The sequence below is a fragment of the Phoxinus phoxinus genome (assembly GCF_949152265.1).
Source record: "Phoxinus phoxinus genome assembly, chromosome: 3".
In the NCBI taxonomy this organism is placed as follows: domain Eukaryota; kingdom Metazoa; phylum Chordata; class Actinopteri; order Cypriniformes; family Leuciscidae; genus Phoxinus; species Phoxinus phoxinus.
Genome location: NC_136878.1, coordinates 15,321,534 through 15,348,569, shown reverse-complemented (window position 1 = coordinate 15,348,569; position 27,036 = coordinate 15,321,534). Strand labels below are relative to the sequence as shown.

Here is a 27,036-nt window from a genome sequence, read left to right as displayed (position 1 = left end):
ACGTGGGACAAAATGCCCGATTTCCCAACACGTTGAACTGAGCAATGCCATTGTGCCATTTTAGGCTACTTTTAAACGCATATAGCTCAGTAATGTCAGTTTTTTATGTAGGCTATTTGCTGAGAGGGGGGCGGGGGGATTTTTGTTGGGAAAGTCGGGGGAGAGATATAAAATATTTTCTTTCTTTTTTTTTTGCGGTTCGAGTTGCGGGCGGGTTAGTTGAAAACGTCGGTCGGGTGCGGGTTGTTTATACATTGACCCGCGCATGGTGGGGGCACACTGGGGGGCCAATCAGTTTTCAGGAGGGGCCAGTGCCCCCATGGCCCCTCCCCTGTCTACGCCACTGAGGGAGGCACACACTGTTTGTACGGTCTTTCACTTGCCATATTTCTTTTCTTTTTTTCAGACAAACACTGCCAAATAGACAAATAGGTACAACAGTAAATTACAATTTCACACACAGAGCCATTGCTGAAGAACAGAAGCTGATGCTGTTGTGTGCCGGCTTACATTTGTAGCTTCCGTGGTGCCCTGTCACACGCTGTCTCAAAACGCAGTTTCACACATGCTTCAGATTCTGAAGGCGTTCCCAAAAGTGTTGTTATATGACGCAGCGACAGTGACCTTGAAAGGGAACTTAGTATGTCATAATTTTGACTTTTTATTTCATAACTACAATTTACTGAAGCATGATTTTTTTTGGCTTTTTTTTTTTTGGCTTCCATAAATACAGTATGACATATTGCAGTAATAGTACAAATTGTATAATAGTAAGCTATTATGAACGAAGCAGTAAACCTCGGGTACTCTGATACTGTTTCATCTTCAAATTAAACTGCTAAGATACAATAATTACTCCATCTTCAAAGACTGCCAAAGGCACCTCTAATACTCATTCACTCTAGCTTCCTAATCACAATTGTAAATTGTAAGCAGTTTTTCCAATCATCAAGCATGGAAATTCTCCCATTGGCTTGTCTTTAGTGGAAAGTACAGCAATGAGGGAGCAAAAGAGGAGATCCAGCACTGACCTGAACTGTGTGCATGTATGATGAATATGAGATGAGTGCATTGGACTAAAGTTCTCTAGGTCCCAAACACACATGCTGCACTCATCTGCCAGCACATCCAATACCCAACTGAGCAGAAGCGTACATGTTTGTGTAACTACCGGTAAGAAACAGATTATTATATATGTGTGTTTATTTGGTATATTAGCAGTGGCATTTTGTGCTTGTACACTGGTTTAATGTCAATTCTACTTTTAAGTATCATTTTTTTATTTGCTTCCCCTAGTTGCGTCTCAAAGGCTTTGGGATCTCACTTTTGAGTCATCAATAAAACATATTCAAGTGGGTGGCATGTAAACTAAAGCCAATGTGCTATACTCAAAACTAGCTCTCACCTTCAACAAAACAGTTTGCATCTGAACACAATTGCATTTAAGCCAATACAGCATATAAATACAAAGGCTTAAGTAAAAGTCATATGGTGTGTGGGTACAAAGATTCATATCTATGCTTGAAAAGGTCATCTTCATAATGAGGATTAACACATCTACAGCTACATATCATACTTCACAGTGGAAATGCATGCACTAACAACACTGAAAACACAGTTATACAAAGAATTAATTAAAAAATAACATGGTGTGCACATACACAAAATCACAAATACATAGACACGTGCACAGACAATGAGTGAAACCACTACAATGACTAAAAGAAGATTCAAATCATTATTAATAAAAGAACAAACACAAAAATCACTTTGAGGATGTATGATTTAATGACTGAAAACAATCTGAATATACAAACACAACATTGAAATTTAAGGTTGAACTACATCAACATTCAAAGACAACTAGAAACGTTTTGCATGCAAATCATGGGCTTGATAGATTTTACTTGATAGATAAAAAATATGGAAGCATGTTGAGATAAAAGTAGGATATGTTTCTCCTGGCGACACTGAAGTTGATTGTTAAAACTCTTTATTGAGGCATTTCAGGATGTTCTGGAAGTAATGGCTAACAGGGGAAGGATAAATGTGTAGTGTCTGAGAGCTTTTAAATGAGCTCACTGGAAAGTGCACTCTAATTGAAAAGTCATACAGATTATGGAGTCGTCAATCTGGTGAATAATTTAACAGAGGAGTAGAGGATTCAAATATATGACACGTTTTAGGTGATAGTATCGGTAGTACTTAATAGTTTTACTTTCTGTGCATCAGAGAGATAAAGAGAGAGTGTATGTGTGCAAAAAGCTAATATGAAGAGAGATGGTCTCAGGGCCTGAGGAAATGTACTTCATGTGGGATGCAGAGGTAGTGACATTTATCAGCCCCAAGCTTAAGGGCCACTTTACACGCATCTCTGACTGTCTGATAGAATAACGGCATGCTGACATGGAGAGGAATGTGCGGCAGAAAAAACTCCTGGCTTTATTGCGAGTTCACTCTCATACAAAGAACTTAAAGATACAAAGTACAGCAAAAAGGCTCTAGAGGAATCTCTTTAAATCTGTCAGATCAGGGGGGTTTAATCAGGACTTTTACAGCCACACTGCACACACTCACCAGTTCTTTCTTCTTCATGCACTCCATCAGAATGATGAAGAGATGCTGGGCCTGTGTCCGACTGTATGTAAACGTCTTCTGAATGGTGACTAATAACTGGTCTCTCAGAGATTCGTTTATGATTCTAACATGTAGTCAGAGAGAAAGATGAGACTGTGATATCAGAGCAATTCATTTATGCAATGAAAATATTCCAACAGAGCGCAACAGTAGGGTTCCGGAAGGAAAAATCCCATTAATTTTCTCCATAGACAAACTGCTTTTTAATGATAAAATATGACCCTTTCAAAAAAGACCCACCACAGCTCTGTGATTTCAACTTCACTTTTTGTTTAAAAAAATATGTGCTTAACAGTCAAATTATCTGTAAAGAACTACACTACCATAATATTGAAGATAAATCTTCTCTGGAATTCTTTGAATATATTTAAATATTTTTCAGTAAATGATAGAAATTAATGTTGTGAATAGAACAAAATTGAATTAATCATATAGGTTCCTGAGATTAATTGTGATTAATCATGTTAAAGGAGAACTCCAGCGCAAAATGAACCTTTGGTCTAATTACACATTGTTACCTAGTCAACCGTTATCTGAGATTTGTTTTCATGATTATCGAATGTAAATAGTTTTATCTCTAAAAACAGTTTAGCCTATAACGCTAGTATATGGGGCATGGAGTAATGACAAATAAAAATCGCTTGTTAATACCACTAACAAGGCTCAAAATAGCCCCACACTAACACGGCAGCATAATGAGGGTCCCTACCTTCAAACCGAAGCATTGAGAACTTTGACAGTGTCCAGACAGTTTAATAAGAAGATATTTTATACATACAGTCAACTTCACGTATACAAGCAGAAGCCATCTTAGAAAAACAGACTCGATCAGTCGATCAACGAACCACCGATCCAAATGCGCTGAACTGTGTAGAATCTCATATGGTCCAGCGCATTTAGATCGGCGTTTCGTTGATCGACTGATCGAGTCTGTTTTTCTAAGATGGCTTCTGCTTGTATACGTGAAGTTGACTGTATGTATAAAATATCTTCTTATTAAACTGTCTGGACACTGTCAAAGTTCTCAATGCTTCGGTTTGAAGGTAGGGACCCTCATTATGCTGCCGTGTTAGTGTGGGGCTATTTTGAGCCTTGTTAGTGGTATTAACAAGCGATTTTTATTTGTCATTACTCTACGCCCCATATACTAGCGTTATACTAGCGTTATAGGCTAAACTGTTTTTAGAGATAAAACTATTTACATTCGATAATCATGAAAACAAATCTCAGATAACGGTTGACTAGGTAACAATGTGTAATTAGACCAAAGGTTCCTTTTGCGCTGGAGTTCTCCTTTAAGTACATTTAATTGCAATTAATCAATAATGCAATAACATATTTTTTTTCCTGTTTAAATATTTTGCAGTAAATTAAAAACTAGGGCTGTGAATCGACTAAAATGTATTATATAAAAAACTATACAGGTTTCTCAGATTATTTGCAATTAATCATGTTAGGTGCATTGAATCACAATTAATCTATGATGAGATAACATTAAAGTTTGTAATCATTCATATATTTATACAAAGAAATTGGCAAAAACATTAATTGTGTTAATTATTTTTAACACGCAAAAACAGTTCAACATTATTTGCAGAAATCTAAATTTTTTTTATTTTATTTTATAGTTATACTTTATATAACTTTTACATATTTTATAATAGTTATACTTTATATAACTTTATATATTTTATACAATAACTATGTCAATTGCAACTTTCTATATTATTATACTATTATTAAAATTACTATGTTGCAAAAATTTTATATGAATATTTAAAACATTTCCACCAGTTATGGACATTTGAAGAATACATCATTTGCAGTGCTTTGTGAGATGAGTAGTTCATTGCTAAAAAATCCAATAAAATCAAACGCATCAAGTACACCTTGTCTTTATCTCAAATTCCAAATTCCTTTTTTTTTTTGCTTAAATTAAAGTGTGTAAAATTTGTGATTCATCTCATATCTGGTTGGCTTGGTTCATGTCTTACAAGTCCTTATGGAGAAAATTAATGGGAAAAAATACTTCAGAAAAAAGTGGCCATTTACTTATGCGCTCTATTCCGTGCTACAGTTCAATTATCATCTATATGTAAATGAATATTCATGTCTTATCGTACTGTTACAGCGGAGAGAGATAAACCTCACATACCCGCCTTCCTCGGAGTACTTGTGCCCAAAGGCCAGGATGTCAGAGGCCCGACCGCTGCCGTCACACACCACCACAGGCACTGGAGGAGTGTCTCTCAGGTACTCCAGTACGATAGAGATCACATTAGGACCCCCCTCCAATATCAAAGCCACCACTGGAACACCCTGTCCGATCCCTGCGGAGAAAGCAGAAACGTGAGTGAGAAAAGGGGGGGATGTGTGCGACCGTGGGGGTGGCTGTTACAAGAAAAACCAATCAAAAAGATTAAAGGTGAAGGGTGCATTTTTTCTCCTCTACTAGTTTAATGTGCAAAGACATAGAGGTAAGCCATTCATATAAAGTGTAAACACTGCACACATGTGGTGCTTTGTTTGAGGAGTCTGATATTTTAACGTCTGGCTTAACCAGTATTGTGTATTTTGGGCAGCACTACCTATAATAAGCTATTTACAGGGAATCTATTAGTTTGAAGACAAGCAGAGTGGAAGGGGCAAAAGGGGTGCTGGGAGTGTTTGGAAAACAATCATTATTTTCTAAATTCTATTTGTGGCACAGAAAATACACACTTTAACTTTAAAGGGACAGTTCAGTCAAAAATGTGGGTGAGTTTCCAGTACAACGACGTAACTCGCTGCTTCACTATAGTACGATGCATCGTTGAAGAAATCAACTAGCTAGTCATGACTGTTTCCCGAAACCATATTCAACCACGTTGGATAAGGATGTCACGCACGTGGTGGAGTAATAACTTATTTTAATGAACCTATTTGAGATCGAATTAATGCTAGATGTTTTGCTATAAATTACAGACATAGCATCTGAGGACTATTTCTCATTTGTCTTAATGTTATTTTTCTTTATTTCCAGATTCAATCATAGGCTCGTTCTTACACACTAGAGCAGGTACGCACAGGCGCACTCTTCAAAAATGGTGCTTTAAATCTTTTGACAAACTAAAAGAAGAAATTGACATTTGTATTCATTCTAAATAAAAGATACAGATTGTAGTACTGAACGTCAGCTTGCTTATTTTGCTCAAGATAAGGATTTATTGAGTCCAGGCCATGAAAACAAGAAACTATGCTTCTAAACACAGCTCGAGAGCTGTCGTTCCAACCACACAACTTTGCGATGTTCGTTGGAACTATGGTTTCGGGAAACACAATTCAAGTGCTGCATTGATATGTACTGAATTTGATGACGTTGTCATCACGACAAATTATGTTTCATAAGCAATTTGATTCTAACTGTAATTTGATTATGATTCATTTGGGTATATGTCAGTTATAATGTCCATTTTGCTTACAAATGAACGTAATTCTACCACTGCTGATGCTTTAATGATATATGGAAGTGTTTCAGACTGATTAAAATTGGTACCTTGTTTTTTTTAGAACTATTCATTGAAAGAATCAGCATGATGAGTGAAGCTTGATTCTAATGTGTGTGTGTTTTAACCCACTAAAATTGGACTATACTGGTCATGTAATATTTGCGTGCAGCCTGCAAGGACAACTTAATATAACTTTAGTGCACATTCAAATGTAACATTTCGTTTGCTGTGCAGGTACAAATCTTGCTGCACAATCAGATAATTTCTACATTCATTAATCAGCTGCAATGAACCGCTCTTGGTTTAAATAACAGGTATGCGTTTAGTGGGAGAGGACCTGTGCGAGATCAGGTGAACAGAACAGACAGATATTCTCTTTCCAACAACTTGATGAGAACAAGTTATGATGTTGTGCCTATAATTCAAAAAGCATGTTGCAGCTAGATCTTCACTGCTTAAATTATGCAATGTGAGATAAAGAAAGAGGGAAGGAGGGAAAGAAGAGCAAGGGAGAGACAGACAGAGAGGTACACCAGATCCACATGTGCTGTCATCATTGTGCCTAAAATGGGTACGGTTACATAAAGAAATCTCTATTTTTAGCAGCACACTGACTTCAAAAGCAACTGCTCAGCTGGTATGGGAATCAGAAACAGTGGGATTTAGTTCTTCATTCAACACCTCTTCTTCCCACTGTTATCGCTATGTGTCTCTTGTTTTCTCTCTATATCATTTACTGTTTATTTGAGGTGATATTTATTGATCAGCGAGTCCTTCTGCCGTGATGTTTGTGGGCTTACAGAAACGCTTTTATTCCCCTCCACACACTAACTCACCGACACATACATGGCAGTTCGCTCCACTCTGTCTAGACAAGCTCTTATGTTACAACAGGACATGTTATATTATTCATCTGCCATAATTTATGTTCTCAAAAAAGGTAAAATTATGATATTTTCTATTCAGAAGTGTTTGATTTCTTTCATAATATTTTAATACATTTTAAAACATTTGAATAGGTTCTACCATCCCCTATATGGCATTTTAAACCATGAATATATGTATTTATACAGTGTTTATGGCATTTTGATGCTAGCAACCAAATACCAGCTAGTATTAATATAATATTCCTGCTGTTTCTTATAGTGTTTGTAAAATAATAACATAATAATTCTAATAGAATATATTCAGCCCCACGCAGCCAAGGTGGAGCCAACAGGTTGACTAGCCGAGATGGAGTGATGGGCTCGGCTGCTGGAGGCGGAGCCAGGGGATCCTCTTGCCAAGGTTGGATCCAATAGGGGAGCCGAGGGACTGAAGGGAGCCAGCGGAGGCGGAGCCAAATGACTGGCTGGCTTGGGCAGAGGAGGCGGGAGAGAGAGGCTGGTTGGGAACATCGTTAATGACATGGTGCTGGGAGACGACACAGGCTTGGTGCTGGGCGGCATCAGCGGCAAAGAAGAAGACATGGGCTGCATCCGAAATCGCATACTTCCCTACTATATAGTAGGTAAAAAACAGTATATGACAATAGTAGTATGTCCGAATTCACAGTACTCATTAAAGTGTAGGGAAAAAGTACCCGGATGACCTAATACTTCCGTCAAGATTCTGAAGTGTGCATACAATGGACAATGCACCTCACTCTTAATGGCGGGAATGTGGGCGGGACATTCTTCCATGCCCTTGTACTCCACAAGTAACCCCACGGCAATTGACTGTGGAGTGATGGTCGGTTAAATTATCTGGCTCTTTCATCACAACGGGCTTGGGGTCTCTGTCTGTGGTGGGCTCTGGTATCTTGTCCGTGCTAGACAACTGGCGTGGTGACGGGTGTGAGGAGGGGCTGGAGAATAGGGATGGCCTCCTCTGCTGCTTTTCCCAGTGTAAAAGAGGACTCATCCAACCACAGGGCGATGTGAATATACTGTGCCAAGGTCCGGCAGATATCCCCTTTTGGCATCAGTAATCTGAAGTCATTGTCCAGCCCGCACCTGAAACCCTCCATCAGAGCGAGGTCGTTACAGGATGCAAGCTGGCAGACGTTGGTAAAATCCTCCACATAGTCCTCAATGTCTCTGCCACCTTGAAAAAGAAAAATTACAGCCCTTTCAGGACCGTGAAAATTTCCTGCTGGGCCTGTTTTTACAGCAGCTATATCCATAGTTTAGGGTCCGTTCTTCTGTCACACTTGGTTGCAATAAAGATGAGAAAAAGTATATTCACAGCAGTATTGAATTTATTAACAGAACCGAAAACACTAAAAGCTGGTGGGAACACCAACAACCAAAAAATAACATACAGTGTGCTAAACTTTTTCAGCAGAGATACACAGTAACCACAGGCCCTGTTGCAGATGCTAAAATAAGTTCTTTGGGGGAAGTAATGCGGTTTCCAAAGGTTTTCGATTTGGATGTGAAGAGCAATAAAACATGCTTTCACAAATCTCAGAGAGAGAGAAAGAGAGAGAAAGAGGGAGGGAGAGAGAGAGAGAGAGAGAGAGAGAGAGAGAGAGACCAATCAGATAAGAAAAATTAAAAGATTAAAAAAGCCGATGAGTGTTTGCTTGTGCTATTGTATTATAATGTCATCCAAACCTAACCTTTTCTTTCCAACAAGCATCAGTAGATTCCAAATAGACTTTGAAAAGAATCTGGGTGGGCAGGGTGTTTGTTTGTCAGTGTTTGTTCTAACGGCCGATATCTTCAGCTGCCAACTACATCAGTGGCCAGAGAAAGTAAACAACTGAAAGAAAAGTTGTTTTTGAATCTCAGTACAGTCATTTGCCATTTAATCAGAGAATGTCAGACGTGTACCCAACAGCAGGTCAAATGACATCTGATATCTTCTATTATCAACATCAAAAACCTCATCATCCCTTCATTTTCTATAGCAGTTCATCTATTCAAAAGGAAGATAAATAAATAAATAATTATCAAGTCTGTTATCTCAAGTCAGATCCATTCGGAAGCATGATGATGATGAAGTTAGAAATAACTTGAGGGTTATAGTAGTTAAACACAAACAAAACAACACAAGAGACTGTAAACAAGTTGTTCGGTTTCATAAACTCTGGCTTTCTGTGCTGATCCCCTGCCAAACACGTGATGGTCCCCCTGCTATCTCTCCGACTCCCACAGTGATACGCCCTGTGCCTCCAGCGAACTCCATAACCTCTTCACATTTACCAATTGACCTACGGCACCACCACAAAAGAACAGCAAGCCCAGCATTAATAGAACACAGGCCCCTGTGCTCTGGAAGAGGAGGCAGTGGGGTGTTACTGAGACAGGGCCGGGTTGATTTGTATGCCCCCCTGCCAAGCATGTAGATGGAAGATGAATCTCATGATGAACGGGCAGTTCATTCTGCGTCACTCTCAATCTATTTCATTTACACCTTGTGTGAACAGTCCTATCCCCTGCCTGGCAGTGACAAATGCGGTTTATTTATGTATACAAGAGATTAAAAACAAGAGCTAGACACAAGATCCATGTCCAAAACTGGTATGATGAGTTTTTGTGAATATAACTGCCAAACAAACAATGATCAGGAACTGAAAGGGAGGAAGAAAACACGTACTATTCATTTGGTTCTATCTGTGTGGGCTTAACTTTGATATGATCCAGAGTTTTCTATCCTTCCACACCTCCAATAGCTGCAAACACTCACAAGTCTATTAGACCCTACATCATCAAGGTCCTTACAGTTAAGTACAGAAAATGTCACGCAGAGTATGATTAAAAATAAACCATCCAAAAATGATCATCATTAAATAATTTTGTCCTTTTTGTGGCTTGACACCCCGCTAGTCACTGTGGACTGTTGTTACGGAAAAGATTTTTTAAAATGAAGATTTTTGTAAAAATGCCTGACTGGGTTTGGAACAACATGTGGGTGATTACTGACTGTTCCTATACTTCCTGATAAAAATTTAAAGGAATATTCTCGGTATATTAAAGTTTGTGGTATTGACAAACAGTCTTTTCGATTCATCCCTCAGCTGGAAAAACCATGTGTAGAGTAGTGCACTTACAATGGAATACTAAGGTGAAAGTACACCCTGTGCACCAACAGGGTTTAAAAGCAGAAATGTGAGGCTTGTATTTTTGTAAAATCATTAACTTGAATTAATCAGATACTAGTGCTATATAGTCATTTTGTGATGGGACTACTTTTCAATAGGGATAATTATATTAATTATTATTATTATAATTCCTGTGAGTGGAATTATAAAGATTTCATATAACTGTACAGAAAATGTTAGTAGGTGAATCTATCCCACTGATCCTAAAAGTGTAATAATAAAGAGTTATTGTTATACTTACATAATATAGTTATACATTTTCTGTAGCCTATACTTGCCCTATAGGCTTCCATTATAAGCACAGTAGCTACTGTCCATGCATGTTATTGTTTTTATAAAAACTGAAGGAATTGGTTGAAAATATCTTATGCACAAATCTACAACATTTACGGCATAAGCTTCCTTTACGAGAAAAAAAAAACTCCAATCAAATAAACCTTTAAGAAGATGGAAAAAACTCCCTCATCCCCCATCATGTCTGGTCAATACAGCAGCTACTGCTCCATTATGCTAATGTGATGGAGCCCGCAGAGATGAGCAGCATGGAACAAAATCCAGAAATAAACCACCAAAGTAAAAAGACCAGCTCATAATCTCATCACTTGGAGACCCAGTTAGTGGAAGGGAAGGGAAGGGAAGGCTAAAACAGGTTTCTAGGCTAGAATCACCATCAGCCAAAATAGTTTGATGTGACTTTTAATCAGAGTGTGAACATGACTGACTAGAGCGTTGAATGAAGGGTGATATGTAAATATAACAGCATACAAATGTAATAAATTTTTTTGAATATTAATTCATATGTTAATGAAATTATATATTCGCAATATATTCACAAAACCCTAAGGGGTGAATTCACCAAACAGTTGTACCACTTTTAGCACAATTAACACCATGCTAATAGAAATGATGGAGAAGAGCGATATAACCAGGCATATATATCACTCATAATTTTAAAGTTTCAGGTGCCTGATTCAGAGAGGTGGATCTACGGTCCCAGATCACAGTAGTAATACACAAAGGGCCCTATTTTAACGATCTAAGCGCTTGGTCTAAAGCGCAGGGCGCAATTGCACTTAGGGCGTGTCCGAATCCACTTTTGCTAGTTTAACGACGGGAAAAATGGTCTGCGCACCCGGCGCATGGTCTAAAAGGGTTGTCCCTATTCTCTTAATGAACCAACCAGAGTCTCATCTCCCATTTCCTTTAAAAGCCAGTTGCGCTCGCGCCATGGCAGATTAGCTATTTACATGACGGAATTTGCAAGCGGAAAGACTAAACAGGTCTCCAGAGCGCAAACGGATTTGCTCGTGCCCGAGGTTAAAGTGCGCAAGCAGACCATCAACAGGACAAGTCAGATTCCACCATATCTTTATGTACACAATATTAATATTTTACATTGTAATCCTTTCATTTTTAATATTTGGCTAGTTTGTGTGCTGCTGGGTGTCCCTGTGTGTTTAATAAGCTGAGTGTACTCACGTTGTGGACCTGCCTATAGGCGCACATTACTAACGCAGTCTTTAAAAAAAAAAAAAAAAGATTGCGCCATTGACTTTAGACCAGGATTGTGTTGGTCAATGGCGCTGTCTATTTCACTTGCCTCAAAATAGCAACACGCCAACAGTGCGCCTGAACAGACCTCGTTTTCAGACCTGCACGCACAGGGGCGCATAAATAGGCGAAAATGCATTTGCTATTAAAACACTGTGGCGCAGGACGGGAAAAGGATAACTGCGTCAGGCTGAAACTAGCAAAAAACACTTGCGGCGCGCTTGGCGCCGCATTGCACCGGGTGTATGATAGGGCCCTATACTGTATGTCAAATTTATAATATTAAATCAAATATTAAGTAAAGTATGCATTTTAATAATTTACTCGAATTGAATAATGAATATGAAAATAAAAACACTTTTCAATTTATATTATTATAAAATAATAAAAACACCACAAGCATCATGGCACCGGGGGACTTCTGCACCAATTTTAAGGGTGGCATCAACAAAGTGAGCATATACCAATAAACAATGCCATCAGTAGCCGCAAGTCATTCTTTCTGTATTCATCCCTCTTTAGTAGTCTGCAATTTCCCAACATACATTCTAATTCACATTGGACCATTTACGCATATTTCCCATAGGAATTAAACACTGATTCATCTCAGTAACACCCCTCATCCTCCTCTTCCTGATTCCAATCAGACTGCACCTAATCCTGTACAATGAAATTGATTCTCACATCCCATCTTATCCTGCAAGGAAATCTTCATTGCATCTCGTGCACGCTACTCTTTCCCTCATCTGAGAAACACTCAAAAAGACCTCCTCAGTAGCCCAACAACAGCAGGCACAGGTCTGTAATTCATTTTAATCCAGTACCGCTGCAGTGCCTTGTCAGAATGTGAATACATAAGCCGGGCCACAGCCTGCCACAATTCTTCCAAAACAAAGAGATTTGATTCCATGTTTGAGGGTCTTTGTAGCTCCGTGAGCCTCATGGTGATAACTCAGAGCATTATTGATGTTCTTCTAGTGTAGGAAAGGACAGGTAATAAAATAAAGAAATGAGCTCTGCCCAAAGCCAGAGCAAACACCACCATCACACAGCTGATGCAACACAAAAAACAGAGAGAGAGAGAGAGAGAGAGAGAGAGGCTGCGGACTGAGATATGGCTCAGATATATAAAGCTTCTGTTATGTGATGTCAGAATACACTGTTCTTATCACAGTGTGAATATGTGTCATGAATGTGTCACGGGATGATTTAATGATCTTAAACATGTTTCATCTGTTCTGCTTACAGGGCTCAAACATGTTTGAAGTCTGAAATGTCCACATGCTAGAGGGTTGGATGTGTTATAGGTTTTGCCCATTTAAATGTCAAGGCAGTTACCGGTTTAAATGCTGATTATTTGAAGTGATCCGTACACATGCTGCTTCCTACAGATGAATCAGCGTGGGTGAGGCTGGTGTCATTTTTGATGTGAATGATGACGCCTGAGCGTCCCTTTGACTTCCCAGCCCCCTCTATTACTCCAGGCATAGGATGACAAAGGGAAGTCCACAGGTCACATGACAGAGGTCAATCTCTAGCTCACTTCCTGTTGATGACCTTGCGCTGTATATGGCAGGTATATGGAATGGCTCAATTGGTAGTGTGGAAAAGTGTTTATGTATTAAATTGGCTAAATTCTAAATAAAAATACACATATTGAATGATATCATAAATTAATACATTTAATAATTAAATAAAATTAAAAATAATAAAAATGTATGCATTATGCGTATCATGTCTCGGTTTATATCTCAAGTGAATTAGGGCCAATACAGATTGCGCCATATTCACACAACTCAAAGCTAATAGCCTGCCATAATTAAAGCTGCGTTATTATTGCCCACAGATGTTTGTATATACTCTTACCATTGATAATAGCAGCAGTCATTTCTCAAAATTAATTTAATGATAAAGAACATTATAATCAAGCGTATATCTGTGTGGTATAGGAATCTTATGAAAGTATTATCCAAGGATACATGATCCAGCCAGTGGAGAAAAGTAACCAGTGTATATTAAAAGCACTTTTTAATGACCCTAAATGATCCACATGAGCACAATAGTCATCTTTTTCTTGTGTGTTTGTGATTTATTGCATTTATACCAGCTTTAATCTGAATGTGTTCCTTCAGCTGAATGACGTTTATTTGATATCTTTATGCGAGTAAATTGACTGTATGGATGTTATCTGGCAGAGTGCAGTTGCGGAGGGCTTTGTGCTCTCAGTGCAGTCAGCTATGAATCTTGCAAACTCGTGTAGCGTTTTTGACGTTGAGCCACAAACTAATCTGGGCATTTCTGACAGCAATCTATAGAGAATCACCTCTGTGGGTTTTTGAAGATCAGCACAACAAAACCTAGAAGAAGTGACTGAGGATATAAGACTATTATAACCGCTCTAGAAAATAATTTGAATGCACCATTAAATTTGCAGTTTGGAGTAATCACATGAACATTAGCATCTTTAATTACTCGCAACTGTACTCACGCGTGTTGATCTTTTGCAGAGAGATGTGTTTCTCTAGCTGTCTGCGCAGTTTGACCTCTGCTCCATACTTTCCGGTGGTGCCATTATCAGCCAAAATGAAGTGGGAGTGTAGGCTGTTGAGTACCGTAAGCTTACTAAGAGGGTTAGACATTGTCTGGTACGGCCGGACCACCTGCAATACACACAGCATGAAGTAAAAAGAGGCTGTCCAGGGATGTTCAGGATATGAAGAATGACACAATAGTAACAGTGACATGTTCCAAAAAGCAGAGTGGCATGCACAAGTCATCAGTGGACAGAAGATAAAACATTCAGTGAACATAGTGAGCAACTTGGGGTCCAAAAATCTAAGTAGAAATGGTTTAATTTAGCATATTTATAATATAATAAAAATAAATAACTGAATACAAGTAGTATATAAATAATATATACAAAATAAATACTGCAATATATAAAATGAATATATACAAAATTATAAGTAAATAATTAATACTGTAAAAGAAAATAATGAAATGTTTTAGTATTTTAGTTGCTCCCCTTTTTGCCTTGTGCTTCAATGGAAGCAAAAACATCTGACTGTCTTTACAAATAGTCACGTGATCAATGCCACAATTTTGCTTATTTGATCAGTGACCTAGCAATAGTGAACATATAGGGCCCTATCTTGCACCCAGCGCAATTGACTTTGAACACCGACGCATGTATCATTCCTATTTTGCACCCGCCCACAGCCGACTTTTCCCTCCACAGACGCACGTCAGTAAATTAGGGAATGAACTTGCGCTCGCGGGGGCGGTTCAGCGCAAAGAGGAGGCGTGTTCCGGCGCAAAACTGCCCTGGTGCTATTTTCCAGTTTTAGAACGCAATTGCGCCATTGACCAGGGAAAAAACAGTCTAAAGACAGTGGCGCGTTGCGCGTTAGTGATATGGTATTTTAAGGGCGCGTGCTTGGCCATAATGTAGTGTGTTAACGCGCATCCACTTTGATTATCTAATATAAACAGACGCAGCAGTTTTCATTTTTGCAAATCATACATTATTACAAGGAAAAATATTAACACACGAGGGAAATCATTGTTGTGTCCGTGAAGATGTGAAAAAGATCTATCTAGATAAAAAAAAATAAAAAATAAATCTAGATTAGGCTACACATTTACCCAAATTATACGCCTGTTTAACCGAAGCTAATTTGGGTGGGTTTCTCCCATCATCCCCAATGTCACTTCTCTGTGTTTTACGGTCCTGACGAGAACGTCGGTCTCCTCGGCTGTGAACTGCTCCTGGCGTGCGCTGGCAAATCCGCCGTTATAATAGCAATCCGCCATGGAACAAGCGCCTGCTCTTAAAGGGAATGTGAGAGGACGCTCTGATTGGTTTATTTCACGTTACGCCCAAACCACACCTATGAATAATGAAGCTACTTCAGACCAACCCCTTTTAGATTTGCGCCAGGCGCAATAGTAATTTATCCCGCCGGGAAAATAGCAACAGCGCCGGGATCTGCCCACAAAGTTACTTGCGCTTTGCGCTTTGACACTTGCGTTTCAGATCGTTAAAATAGGGCCCATAGTGTCTTGTTTTTTCAAAACATCCTCTCTAAAACATTCACAGCATGAGATATCCGACCAGACCAGGCCAGACTAGAGAGAGTGGTGGGGTTGAGTGGGGCTTTGAGAGAGATTGAGAGAAAGACAGAACCAAAATTGTGTATGAGTAAGGTTGGGATAGAAATCAGTGGATATAAATAAAAAATGATTCTATCTCTGTGTCTCAGTTGTGCATCAGTCCTCAGAGACACACCGACAAGCTGAGGTGAAACTGAGTAGATATACTGTATGTAGTGGCTCACACACAAATTATTTATAGAATTCTACATGACACAGAATACATGCAGAGACAACATGAAAATCATCCTGTTGTGATCTGGAGATTTGCTTTTGTGAATAATAATTCCAATGAATATATCAATTTGACTGTTTCATTATTATTTAACGAATGCACATTTTTTGAAATCTGCCACGATCCAAGCCAAATAAAGTCTTACTGGTCATTAGAAAAAATATACTACTATACTATACTATACTATACTATACTATACTATGTTTAGTAATTAAATGTATCTGTAGTTGAGTCTATGAAAGACTTACATCTTTGCCCACCAGGTCTTCCTGGTTCTCCACAATCCCCCATGGGGCAATGCCAATAGTACAGATCTTCCCCCTCGATTTGGAAGCGTGGTCTTTCAGAGCATCACCAACATGTCTGATGACTCCTGAAGAAACAGATAATGGAAGAGATAACAGATTCTGGGTGTGAGAGATATCACACAAGGCATCATGGACATTGAGAAAGTACACAGTTACACAAATATCTTCATCCGCCATTTATCTCTCTAAGAATTTAGATAGTATAAGACTATAATATTGACTAGCATTGCTCAGAATCTTAATAAGAGTAATCTACCCAGAATCTTAATTAAACTGAAAGATACATGAACACCTCGTACACACCAGTGTTAACTCCTCCAGTGAAGATCCAGGCCCCAGTGGTCATGGCAGCCTTGATGAGACCCTTGCCAAAGACTTGCTTGAGTTTGGGCTGCAGCTCGAAGTTCTGAAGTCCTCCATGAACAGAGATGAGCAGCTTGGGAAGCTCCAGTTGCCACTCCTTCGTCATCAGATGCAGCAGTAAGTCTGGCTTAGTGTCATAAGACACTCGTACATACTGACAAAACATAAAAGTGGAATTATGACATAATCTTGAGACCATCTTTAACAGTACATATAAGATTTTACACTAACATTCAAAAGTTTGGAGTCTGTAAGATGTTTTGTTATTTCTGAAAAAGGCAGTTATGCTGATCAAGGCTGCATTTGTTCGATAAATAAAATGGGGGAAATTATGTTGTTATGTATTGTTTATTGTATAAATCATTACAATTGATGTGATATTACTACAATTTAAAAGAACAGTATTCTATTTGAAAATATTTTAAATTAAAGTAATTTATTCGTGTGATGGCAAAGTCTTCAGTATCATATGATCCTTAAGACATCATTCTAATATGCTGATTTAGTGCTCAAGAAACATTTCTTATTATTATCAATCTTGAAAACTAGCTTAATACTTTTTTGGAAACCATTCAGGTATTTCAAGCTGTACATGCTGGGATTTAAATCAACATGTAGGTAAAATGTAGGAACTTTGTGTTCCTCTTAAAAGACTTTAATTTTCCGATAATGTCACTTGTATAGTGTTAAATAACAGCCAGATTTCTGGTACATAATGTCTGCTTATCAATATTCAATACATTTCCAATGAATAAAATAATTTTGCTCCCTACATTTTCATCTGTAGTCTTATTGAATGTCCTCTGAATTACTGAGTTTATGGCTGTAAAATTGATGATATTTTGAAGCTCAATCTGGCAGGATCAACAGACATTAATAAATGTCTAGCCAAAGGTTCTAAAAGGTTCATGGATATTTTATCAGAGTTATTTTGAGCACTTTGAGCATCAAACCATTGTTAATAAGAGACTAAATGCATCTACCATTGCTTTGTTGGAGTGTCCACCTCCCTGAAACTCAATGGTTCCAAAGGCATCAGTGGGACTGAGCTGGGTGTGCTTGCTGATGGACCACTTCTCTGACAAGCTGTCATTCTTTGGCACACGATCTGACTTCTCGTTCTGATTGGATGAGATGCTGGGGGGCAGGCCAACATGTTGACCAATTAGACGGCCACAACAGCACCTGTGACAGAAGACACAACCCGTAAAAAGAGTGTGAAATTAAACTAAGTGAAAGTCAAAACTGTCAGCAAGTGATCTACAGTACAAAATCCTTATTTGCAGATTTTATTAAAGGTTTTAGAGAGGCTTTTCAGATTTACACTTCTCTGCCATAACAGCGAAGCTAACAAATTCTTCACATCTTTAAAAACAGTCTAAAAGAAGCATTTAGAACACAAGATCTTCTTCACAAGAGTTCACTTCCGCAATCTGTAGTGATTCTTTAGATGCTTAGTGGTATCTTTAGATGCTCTAACAGTTTTGAACAAGGCCAGACTAATGAAGAATGATTTCTCTTTCATTAATAGTATTGACACATTTACAGTAGATACATCTAAAAACAGTTTAAATCTGTTATTTGTTTGTTAAAAATTCACCTTGTGCAGAGACTACACCAGTGGTGGCGGTACTCACCTATGGGGGTCTTTGGTGCTTACAATAATGTGCACACATTCTCTCTTGCTGAAAGCTCTTTCTATCCATGATTTCTGTGCCTGGGGAGAAACACAATATGTATAAGTTACAGAAATCACTAGAGGGAGAAATGGCAGCTTCCTGCATCCACTTGAGAGAAAATAAAAAAAATACAATGTACACATTTCACCAGCCTCTTAACATTGCAGCCGGGAAGTGGTGCTTTATTGTACTTTAGGCCTATTTGATCATGATAACCTATTCATCAATTGTTGTTCATTCAGAGTTATATATATATTTTTAAATAATTTAACATATAGTCCATTGTTTTTATGATTATGAACTGGTCTCTTGGTTTATGGTTTACTTTCTGAAGAATTGTAAATAAATTATTCTAATTTATTATTGCCACCTTATTTTTTAATCATAGACACTATTGTTTTCTTTTTTTATTCTTGTCAGTGCTTTTGTCGTGTGTTGATGCTTTGGCAATATTGTGAGTAAAACAATCATACCAACAAAGAACATGTCAATTGAACTTTTAATGCTTTTATTCAAAGGTATTACAGGTCCCGCATTTACAAATGAACACACTGTCTGTTTGTGGCTTGCTCTAATTCAACACAACAGCAGCACCGTCTGTGAACGCACCTCAAAAACAGCAAGTGGTTACACAGGCACTTACCCCACAACTAGACTTCCTATGGTACACCATTACTCTTATAAAAAGCTAGCCTGAGGTAGAGAGGGAGGTGGTTCTGGGGTTTAGCTTTTACAGGAAAACCCCCATGTGATGACTCAGTGAATCCAGGGCGCATCCCTGACCACCCACATTCACACATCGTTACGCCAACATGAACATGGATAATGTAGATCTGACTGAACTCAATGCTTTCTGACAGAGCTGCTGTGAGAGCAGCTCACTTTTCTGCTGTTGGTCAAAAACAATGCATTACCATTTCTTTTTTGAGGTCTGAGAGACCCCGAGGGTATTTTAACTGTTTAAAAAAACATAATTAACATTTAAGAATGGGATTGACACTTCACAACCTTTACTCATTTTAAGAGAACTAATTATAAACAATAAAGTTTCATATTTGGAATGTTACATTATTTATTGTTTCAGAGAACCTTATAAAACATGAACTAATGTTACTAAGTTAACTAAAAGGGTTGTGCCAACATCAAAAACTATATATATATATATATACATATACACATTTTTCTTTTTTTAAATAATAAAACACTTAAAATAAAATAAATTGTTTTAAATGGTACTGTACACTTTTTTTTACAACATAAGCCAAATTGATTTTGACAACATAACAAAATTATAAATTAAAGCATAAAACATACTAAAAAGGAGTACCGGTATATAAAATGTACATTTAATTTTTTTTAAATTGAGATATATTTGAAAGATTTTAAAGACTATGTGAGTGTTAGATAATAGCAGATGTAATCTAAATATAAAAATAGCTTGCTCATATAGTTTCATTTTTATTAAATTTTTTAGTTATTTTAGTACATCAGGTTAAACTAAATGAAAATAAGAAATGTTGCCTTGGCAACAAGCTGAAATAAAATATGTTAAAGTTTATTATTACTATACTTACAGCATTACAGAACCTCAGTATTAACAACATACAATCAAAAGGGTTAAAAAAAGCTTCTTGCAGAGCCAAATGTGCTGATATTAACAGTCAAGCAAAAGAGAAGTAAAATAGTTTGGGAAGTAACACCTGAATTATATTAAACCCAACTGGGATCCCTAGGTGTGATATCTCTGTAATTCTGCTCAAGAGTGATGAACATAATCAGTTTAGTCTCCAGTGTATTCCTGTGTGTGTGTTTTTAATGCGATAACACACCAGGTAAGCTATATCGCTGTCTGCAGGTGATGTCAGAAAATGCAGCGCACATTCAAAACAATTTAAAGACCTCATAAACTTCTCATATACTTCTTTTCTTTCGCTCTCATCTTGTTTGTGAGTGTTGACATGAATCGTAGGGATCTCCAGTCACAGCGGAGAGCTGTCAAAAGCTTGTGGTGTAATTAAGATTTGTCATCAGGATTGGCGGCCTGAGAAGCAAAGAACAGCTTTGCTCCTTGTTGGATATATCTCAAAATCTATAGGGGATCTGTGCCAACAGGTAATGTTATGAAAGGTGGAGCATATTGGGCATGTAGACAACAACGGAAGACCCCCCAAAAAAAATTTAATAAAAACAAATCGCAGGTAACAGTACCTTGCTGTGCATCAAAATATTATCAAGTAAGTGCAAAAAAAGAGGAAGCAATGTATATTTTGGTCAATGTAATGATATTTAACTGCAAATTCATACTGTCCGAAGTTAAATAGTCTATCAAAGTTAGCGCTCATTAATAACTTTAAAATGAGCACTTTATTAATTACTTAAAATAACTTACTTTTGCAGCCAAATTCTTATATTAAAAAACGAAATTTTTACTTTTCTAAAATGTAAATCATCAAATGTATAATAATTTAATTTCTTATAATAATTTAAATTATTATAATATAATATTTAATCATTAGAAATTACCTGCTCTTATCGTCATCTTCATAAATAAATCCAGAAGTAAGAACCCCATCATTATTTTGCAATCCAGATATTCACAGCTGCAGCTTCTGCTCTGTTGAAAGGCCGGGGACTTTAGAGGCCAAACAAAAATGCTTGTGGCCTTGTTAGCTGAACTCAAATGTGTTTGGACTTCAGAATTAATCCCTTCTGAAAGTCTCACAGACGAAAAAAAAAAAGTCAGGACGACCCCCTCAAATCCTGTTCCGCTAACCCAATTTGACACCCCTACAATAACGAACTCCCAACAGCGGCATCCAGATGGTAACATGAACATCCATGTTTTCCTCTCTCTCAATCATACACACATTTGTGACACATTTAAACACACTTTTTCTTTGCATTGGTTGTCTAGAAAATCTTAGCATGATTATTCTGACTCAATCTGCTGCAGTTGTGGTCAGTGTCTGTCCCTTCACCACAGGGCCTGTCAGAATCATCTCACACTTCTGTGCATCAGCAAAATCCTTTACAATCACCTCACACAACACCAACAACGAATTATACGGGGGAGGATCAAAGTATCGCTCGGTTGAGCGGCGATTAACAATGGCCATCACCTTCTTTTTTTGACATATGGTAATTATATCAGCCCTGCCGAACTTACATAACACCCCGAACGTATTTACTAAAATAAAGCATACACAAACACAGTGCTGATGCACCACCTGTCACCTGTGTGAAAATATGTCAGTCTGACACAGATGGAACCCTCTAAGGTGTCCATCATGCTTCTCCTCCCGGGTGAGGAGCTCAAAGACTGATGGGAAATAAACCTGTGGTGAGGGTAAGACCTCACATACATACATACATACATACATACATATATATATATATGTGATAACATTTTTAGCATAGCACATATATAATATTCAGATTTTACATTTGTACTTTAGAGTGGATGGATATAAATGACAGGTATGTCAAGTAAAAGTAAAATTTGTATACTTTCATACTTGTTACATCAACTCAACTTGCTATTAATTGCATGTTGCAAATCATTTATATTTTACCATGTCAATTTATGGGCTGAATACATTTAGAGAATAAAACATTTAATTTGTATATTAATACAATTAATTTGTATAGGTGATGGCGAAAAAATTAAGAATAATAAAAATACAATAAACAAATAAAAATAAGTATAAAAAACATAAGTATAATAAATATGAACTATATTAGAACTAAATAAAAATATATAATATAAAATCAATAAAATATTAAATATTAGTTAAATATAAAAATATAAAGAGCAATGTTAAAAAAATAAAAAAAACGTTTTTACTTTTCATGGGAACGCAAAAATGAATGACTATAATTTTATCAGTATATTAAGCTTTTTTAACATAAAAACTGCACACTTCTCCTTTAAGTGATCCTACCTCTCTCTTGCTCCTCTATTTTTGAAACAGGTGAAAACTGTTAGTGGTAACTTCTCCAGTATCCCCCTGCTCTCTGCCCTGGCCCCTACTGAGGTGTTGGGATCTCAATAAAGGCACTCTGCTGAGAGTTCATTTAATGTAGATTAGCGTTTAATTTCCCCACTGTTTAGCCTAATTAAAGCCTCTGGAGATTAGTTAAAGACTGTTTATACAGGGGCATTGCAGGATCGAGTATGGCAACATTTATAACATAACAGAAGAGAGCAGCACTTTTGTACAGGGAATGGAGAGTGCTACTCGGGTTAAGCAGTGTAAGATTAATAATTTAATTTGAGGATTATTGGCATCAGCGTTCCCCATCGGAGCACAAGAGAGACATTGCTTTGCTAGGTAATGTTCAATTTGCTAGTGATCTCGGGTAGCCGTGCTCCTTAAAGCTCATTTGCAAAAATGATATGCTGAGTTAATACATTTTTATTATTATTATCAATGTTAAAAAACCGTTGTGCTGTTAAACTATGATCTTAAACTACATAAACATCTAAACCATGTGCTATGACCATAAGCCTGAGTTTAGATAGATGTGATCATGACAATCTTCTTCAGGCACTGAAATACCTGTAAATGGATTTTGGAGCCTCCACAGAGGACAGATCAAGATGTTTTCACAGGAAAAAAAGAGAAGGCACAAGAAGAGGCTTTTAAGTTCCATTAGGTCTGGAATTAGCTGAAAGCTTTTAGCAACTGCAAGGTCACATAGATGTAACATGAATTTACTCTGAAGGTTCATTGCTGAAATTTGCATAGAGCTGATTGCATGATACTGTTATCAGATTCACAAACACCCTATACAAACACATACGACAGCTTTCCACTTTCACGGTTTTGTTGAATATTCAAAAGCGTGGAAATAATGTGTGATTCAAAAATCAAAGGTAAAGACTATTGACGTATACTTCACTTGAGAACAGAAAAAACGCTTTTACAACAACCAAACAAACCTTTACGTTTTGATGGTGAACAACACGGCTATAATAGTCCACTAGACTTGCATCGAACCACCATTAATCTGCATAGAAATCCAAACTGATTACGGATGGTATTTTTAACAGTGATTAAAAAGACTCCGATCCGTATTTAAACCAGTAGTGTGGAAGAGTACTATATAGTTCCTTATTTGCAAAACTTAAAGGGGTGGTCAAGTATGATTTCACTTTTCTAACTTTAGTTAGTGTGTAATGTTGCTGAGCAACATTTGCAAAGTTACAACGCTCAAAGCAAAGGAAGATATTTGCTATTAAAGAAAATGACTACAACAAACGGCTGGTAGGAACTACACGACATTCTTCCAGGGTTAGTGACATCAGCAACCCTAAAATGTACATAAACCCCGCCCCCGGGAACATGCAGTCCATGTTGAGAAGAGGAAAAGTTGTTGTATAAGAATACATTTGTGAGTCAGCTCAAACTTTAGCATCCATCTTTTCACATGCAATAGAAAGTCACTCTGTGTTCATCTCACAACAGTTCCTATACGAGCGATTTATAGATTACCATGACAGAATATGCTAATTGAAGATAGTTAACTCCACATCAGCAACATAAATTCATCAACTAACCATTCAGAGACTGTTGCAATCTACATGTTGTCACTTCTTCTTGAGTCTCTCCATCTTTGTCTGACTCTGTTTGAACATTAAAGGCAGAACAGTTTCTGTCATTTTAGTGTTTCTGCGTGAGGTAATCGCAGCTGCTAACACACACACACACACACACACACACACACACACACACACACACACACACACACACACACACACACACACACACACACACACACACACACACACACACACACACAAGCTCTTGAAACCCCGCCCTCTGCAGCAGCTCATTTGCATTTAAAGGGCCAGGCACAAAACAGTGCGTTTTTGCAAACCCTCAAAAAGTGACAACTTTAACATGCTATATAAAAATATCTGTGGGATATTTTGTGCTAAAACTTCACACACACACACACACACACACACTCTGGGGACATCAGAGATTTATTCTTGTGAAAATGGCATTTTACCACCCCTTTAAATATAGCACTAATATGACTTTACAGGCTCAAATGGCCACATAATCAGACATACATTCTCTCTTCACATACACATTCAATATTTGAATATCTAATCACAGGGCTACCCACCCCTATTCATTTTGACAGGCCCTGAGACAGGTCTCTCATGCTCTCTTCCTTTCCAGTATCCTGCGGCTTAGCTGCTCACTTTGGCATGAAAACAAGCAAGGGATCAGGCCATCCATGAGAGATATGTGTGTACATGTGTGTGTCTGTGTGATTTGTGTATGTAATACACAGCAGCTTTAGAAACTAGCCTAAACGGTTTGTTCTGTGGTTAACTGGACATTTCAAAACATTGCAATGAGTATTGCCCAGAGTTACATCATTTACCAAAGATAATTTACAAAATGTCCAAAGCTGATGGGTTTCAGAACAAACCCTCTTGAAATGATGCAGAAAAAGTAAAGCATATACTATAATGAGGCAATGTATTTCCCAATATTCTTTAAAAAAGCAGTGACAGTAAACAACGCAGACAGGCAATAGGTTCCCCTTACACCCATAGCATTAACATGAATTTTGTATCCAGTTAATGTATGGATATTTTATAGTGGGATTGCATATATAACTTCATTCAAATGTGTCTCTTAGAGCTGCATGATTCTGGATGAAATGAGATCATGATTCAAATATAGAGATCATGATTCTCCCACGATTCTGAACAGACAACTAAACAAAATAGCATGTCATTTACTAGCAGTTCTGACAAAATATTAATTGCTGCAATCTATTTAAATATGATTAATGAATTTGAATGAATTTAAATAAAATCGGGTGTAAGGAATGATTCATAAATACTTCACTTGTTTCAATACTGGATGAATCAGTGGTTTTAAACAAATCTTTTGAGTAAATGATTCAATGACAGATATATTTTTAGCAGTCACTTGTCACCACCTACTGGTGTAATGATGTAATGGTGCCGGAGTTTATGCTGGATTTAGTATGTACAGTAAATCATATTGTTTACACATTGGACACTGCAAATTGACAGCATATCTTTAGGGAATTCGGAAACAAAGCTTGCCTCTTTCCAACTGTAATTGCATGTATTTGTGATGATTATATTGCCCCAGAGTTGAAAAAAACAAAACATAGATTAAACACACTTATTACAGACACATCGCAAAGTGGAGGGATTTTAAGCAGCACTGAGCGGAGTTTTGCTGCTGTAGTGCACATTCACCATAATAGACACAAGCAAATTGTTGTCATTTAGGAATAAGATATCGTGGGTGTTTGAATCGAGATTGCGATCTTTAAATGATTAATCGTGCAGCTCTAGTCTCCATCACACTTAATTAATCATCACATAACACATATTCATTGACGGATAATTCAAAATGTGTAACCTCATAACATATTACTTAGACAGCTAAATACAAATAATGGAAATAAAAAGTGGTCAAAATCCAGACAATCTCCAAATGTGGTGTTAGTGATCACAATTTGTTTTTGGTGAATTTACATCTGACTTTTTAAAAAGATTTATTTGAGGTATTTTTGCCTTTTTAAACCAGATTGGAAAGAGGACAGAAAGCAAAGTGGGAGGTGGAATTGGGAAAAGACCACAAGCTGGGATTCGAACCTGTCATAGTGCTGCCCACAAGGCCATCGCTCCATCTGATTTTGAATGTGGTTAAATGTGATCCAATCACTGAAAATGCATGTCTTAGATTTAGCTATGGTGGTGTCAATGAATGGATTTCATATAGCAGAGGCCTTTAAAAAAGGAAATCTGTGATGATTTTCTAATGCTTTGCCACAACACCCAAGTATAGTAAGTGTTTAATTTTAAAGCACTCGGAAGCTCTACACATTTATTTACGGATGCGCTCGTGTTACACAATAACAGCAGTGTTCTGAAGCCAATTCAATCAGCATTCGATTTCATTCGTACAGGCTCTCCTGGCTCCCAATGAAGTGCTGTATTACTTGAGAAACCCGAGCAACCTCTATCAAACAAAGGCTAACAAACATAAGCTGGTATAAAATCCTGCCAGTTCCTGAGAAATGCAAATCCCTGTAAGCAGAATAGGATTAGCGTGTATAAAATAATGACCATAACTTGGCAGAGTATCTTCTTGAAATAATAGAAGAATGTCACACGATGTGAAAGGAAAGGTAGAAAAAGAAGTTACAGACTATGAGCAAAGTTTGTGTGAATGCAAATAAGCTACTAAGTGTGTGTGTGTGTGTGTGTGTGTGTGTGTTGTGTAGGGAAAGCGATAGGCACACATAAGCAGTAATTGACCGACTAAGGCAGGGAGGCACAGCTTGTTTTATCCACGTCGGGGACAATCCATCTGTAGACCTGCAAAATAAGCACAGGCTCCCTTTCCCATAGGCCTCCCCGGTCCCAGAATGCGCCACCTCAACCAGCTCATAATCACTTGTGGCATGACCATTCTGGCTTTCTGCAATGACTACATGAGGACCTAATTCTCCCTGCCTATCCGAGACAGAG

At 37.6% G+C, this 27,036-nt stretch overlaps 2 protein-coding genes across 9 annotated transcripts in view; both read right to left on the bottom strand.

Moving 5' to 3' along the window:
* Positions 1-27,036, bottom strand: part of ankrd34bb (ankyrin repeat domain 34Bb) — a 322,103-nt gene that overhangs the window by 116,294 nt on the left and 178,773 nt on the right. The window lies entirely within an intron of this gene.
* The window catches only part of trpm3 (transient receptor potential cation channel, subfamily M, member 3), a 165,713-nt gene that overhangs the window by 50,546 nt on the left and 88,131 nt on the right, over positions 1-27,036 (bottom strand). For 6 of the 7 annotated variants that reach the window (XM_079605609.1, XM_079605610.1, XM_079605613.1 and 3 more), the window contains 7 exons: positions 18,459-18,538; positions 17,805-18,006; positions 16,762-16,975; positions 16,399-16,523; positions 14,252-14,423; positions 4,793-4,967; positions 1,832-2,701 (listed from right to left, as the gene is read on the bottom strand). In XM_079605609.1, coding sequence (XP_079461735.1) covers positions 2,530-2,701; positions 4,793-4,967; positions 14,252-14,423; positions 16,399-16,523; positions 16,762-16,975; positions 17,805-18,006; positions 18,459-18,538 — 1,140 coding nt within the window. In that variant the 3' untranslated portion in view covers positions 1,832-2,529. Of the gene's footprint in view, positions 1-1,831; positions 2,702-4,792; positions 4,968-14,251; positions 14,424-16,398; positions 16,524-16,761; positions 16,976-17,804; positions 18,007-18,458; positions 18,539-27,036 lie in introns of those variants that run through there. The other variant, XM_079605615.1, reaches the window with a different exon arrangement.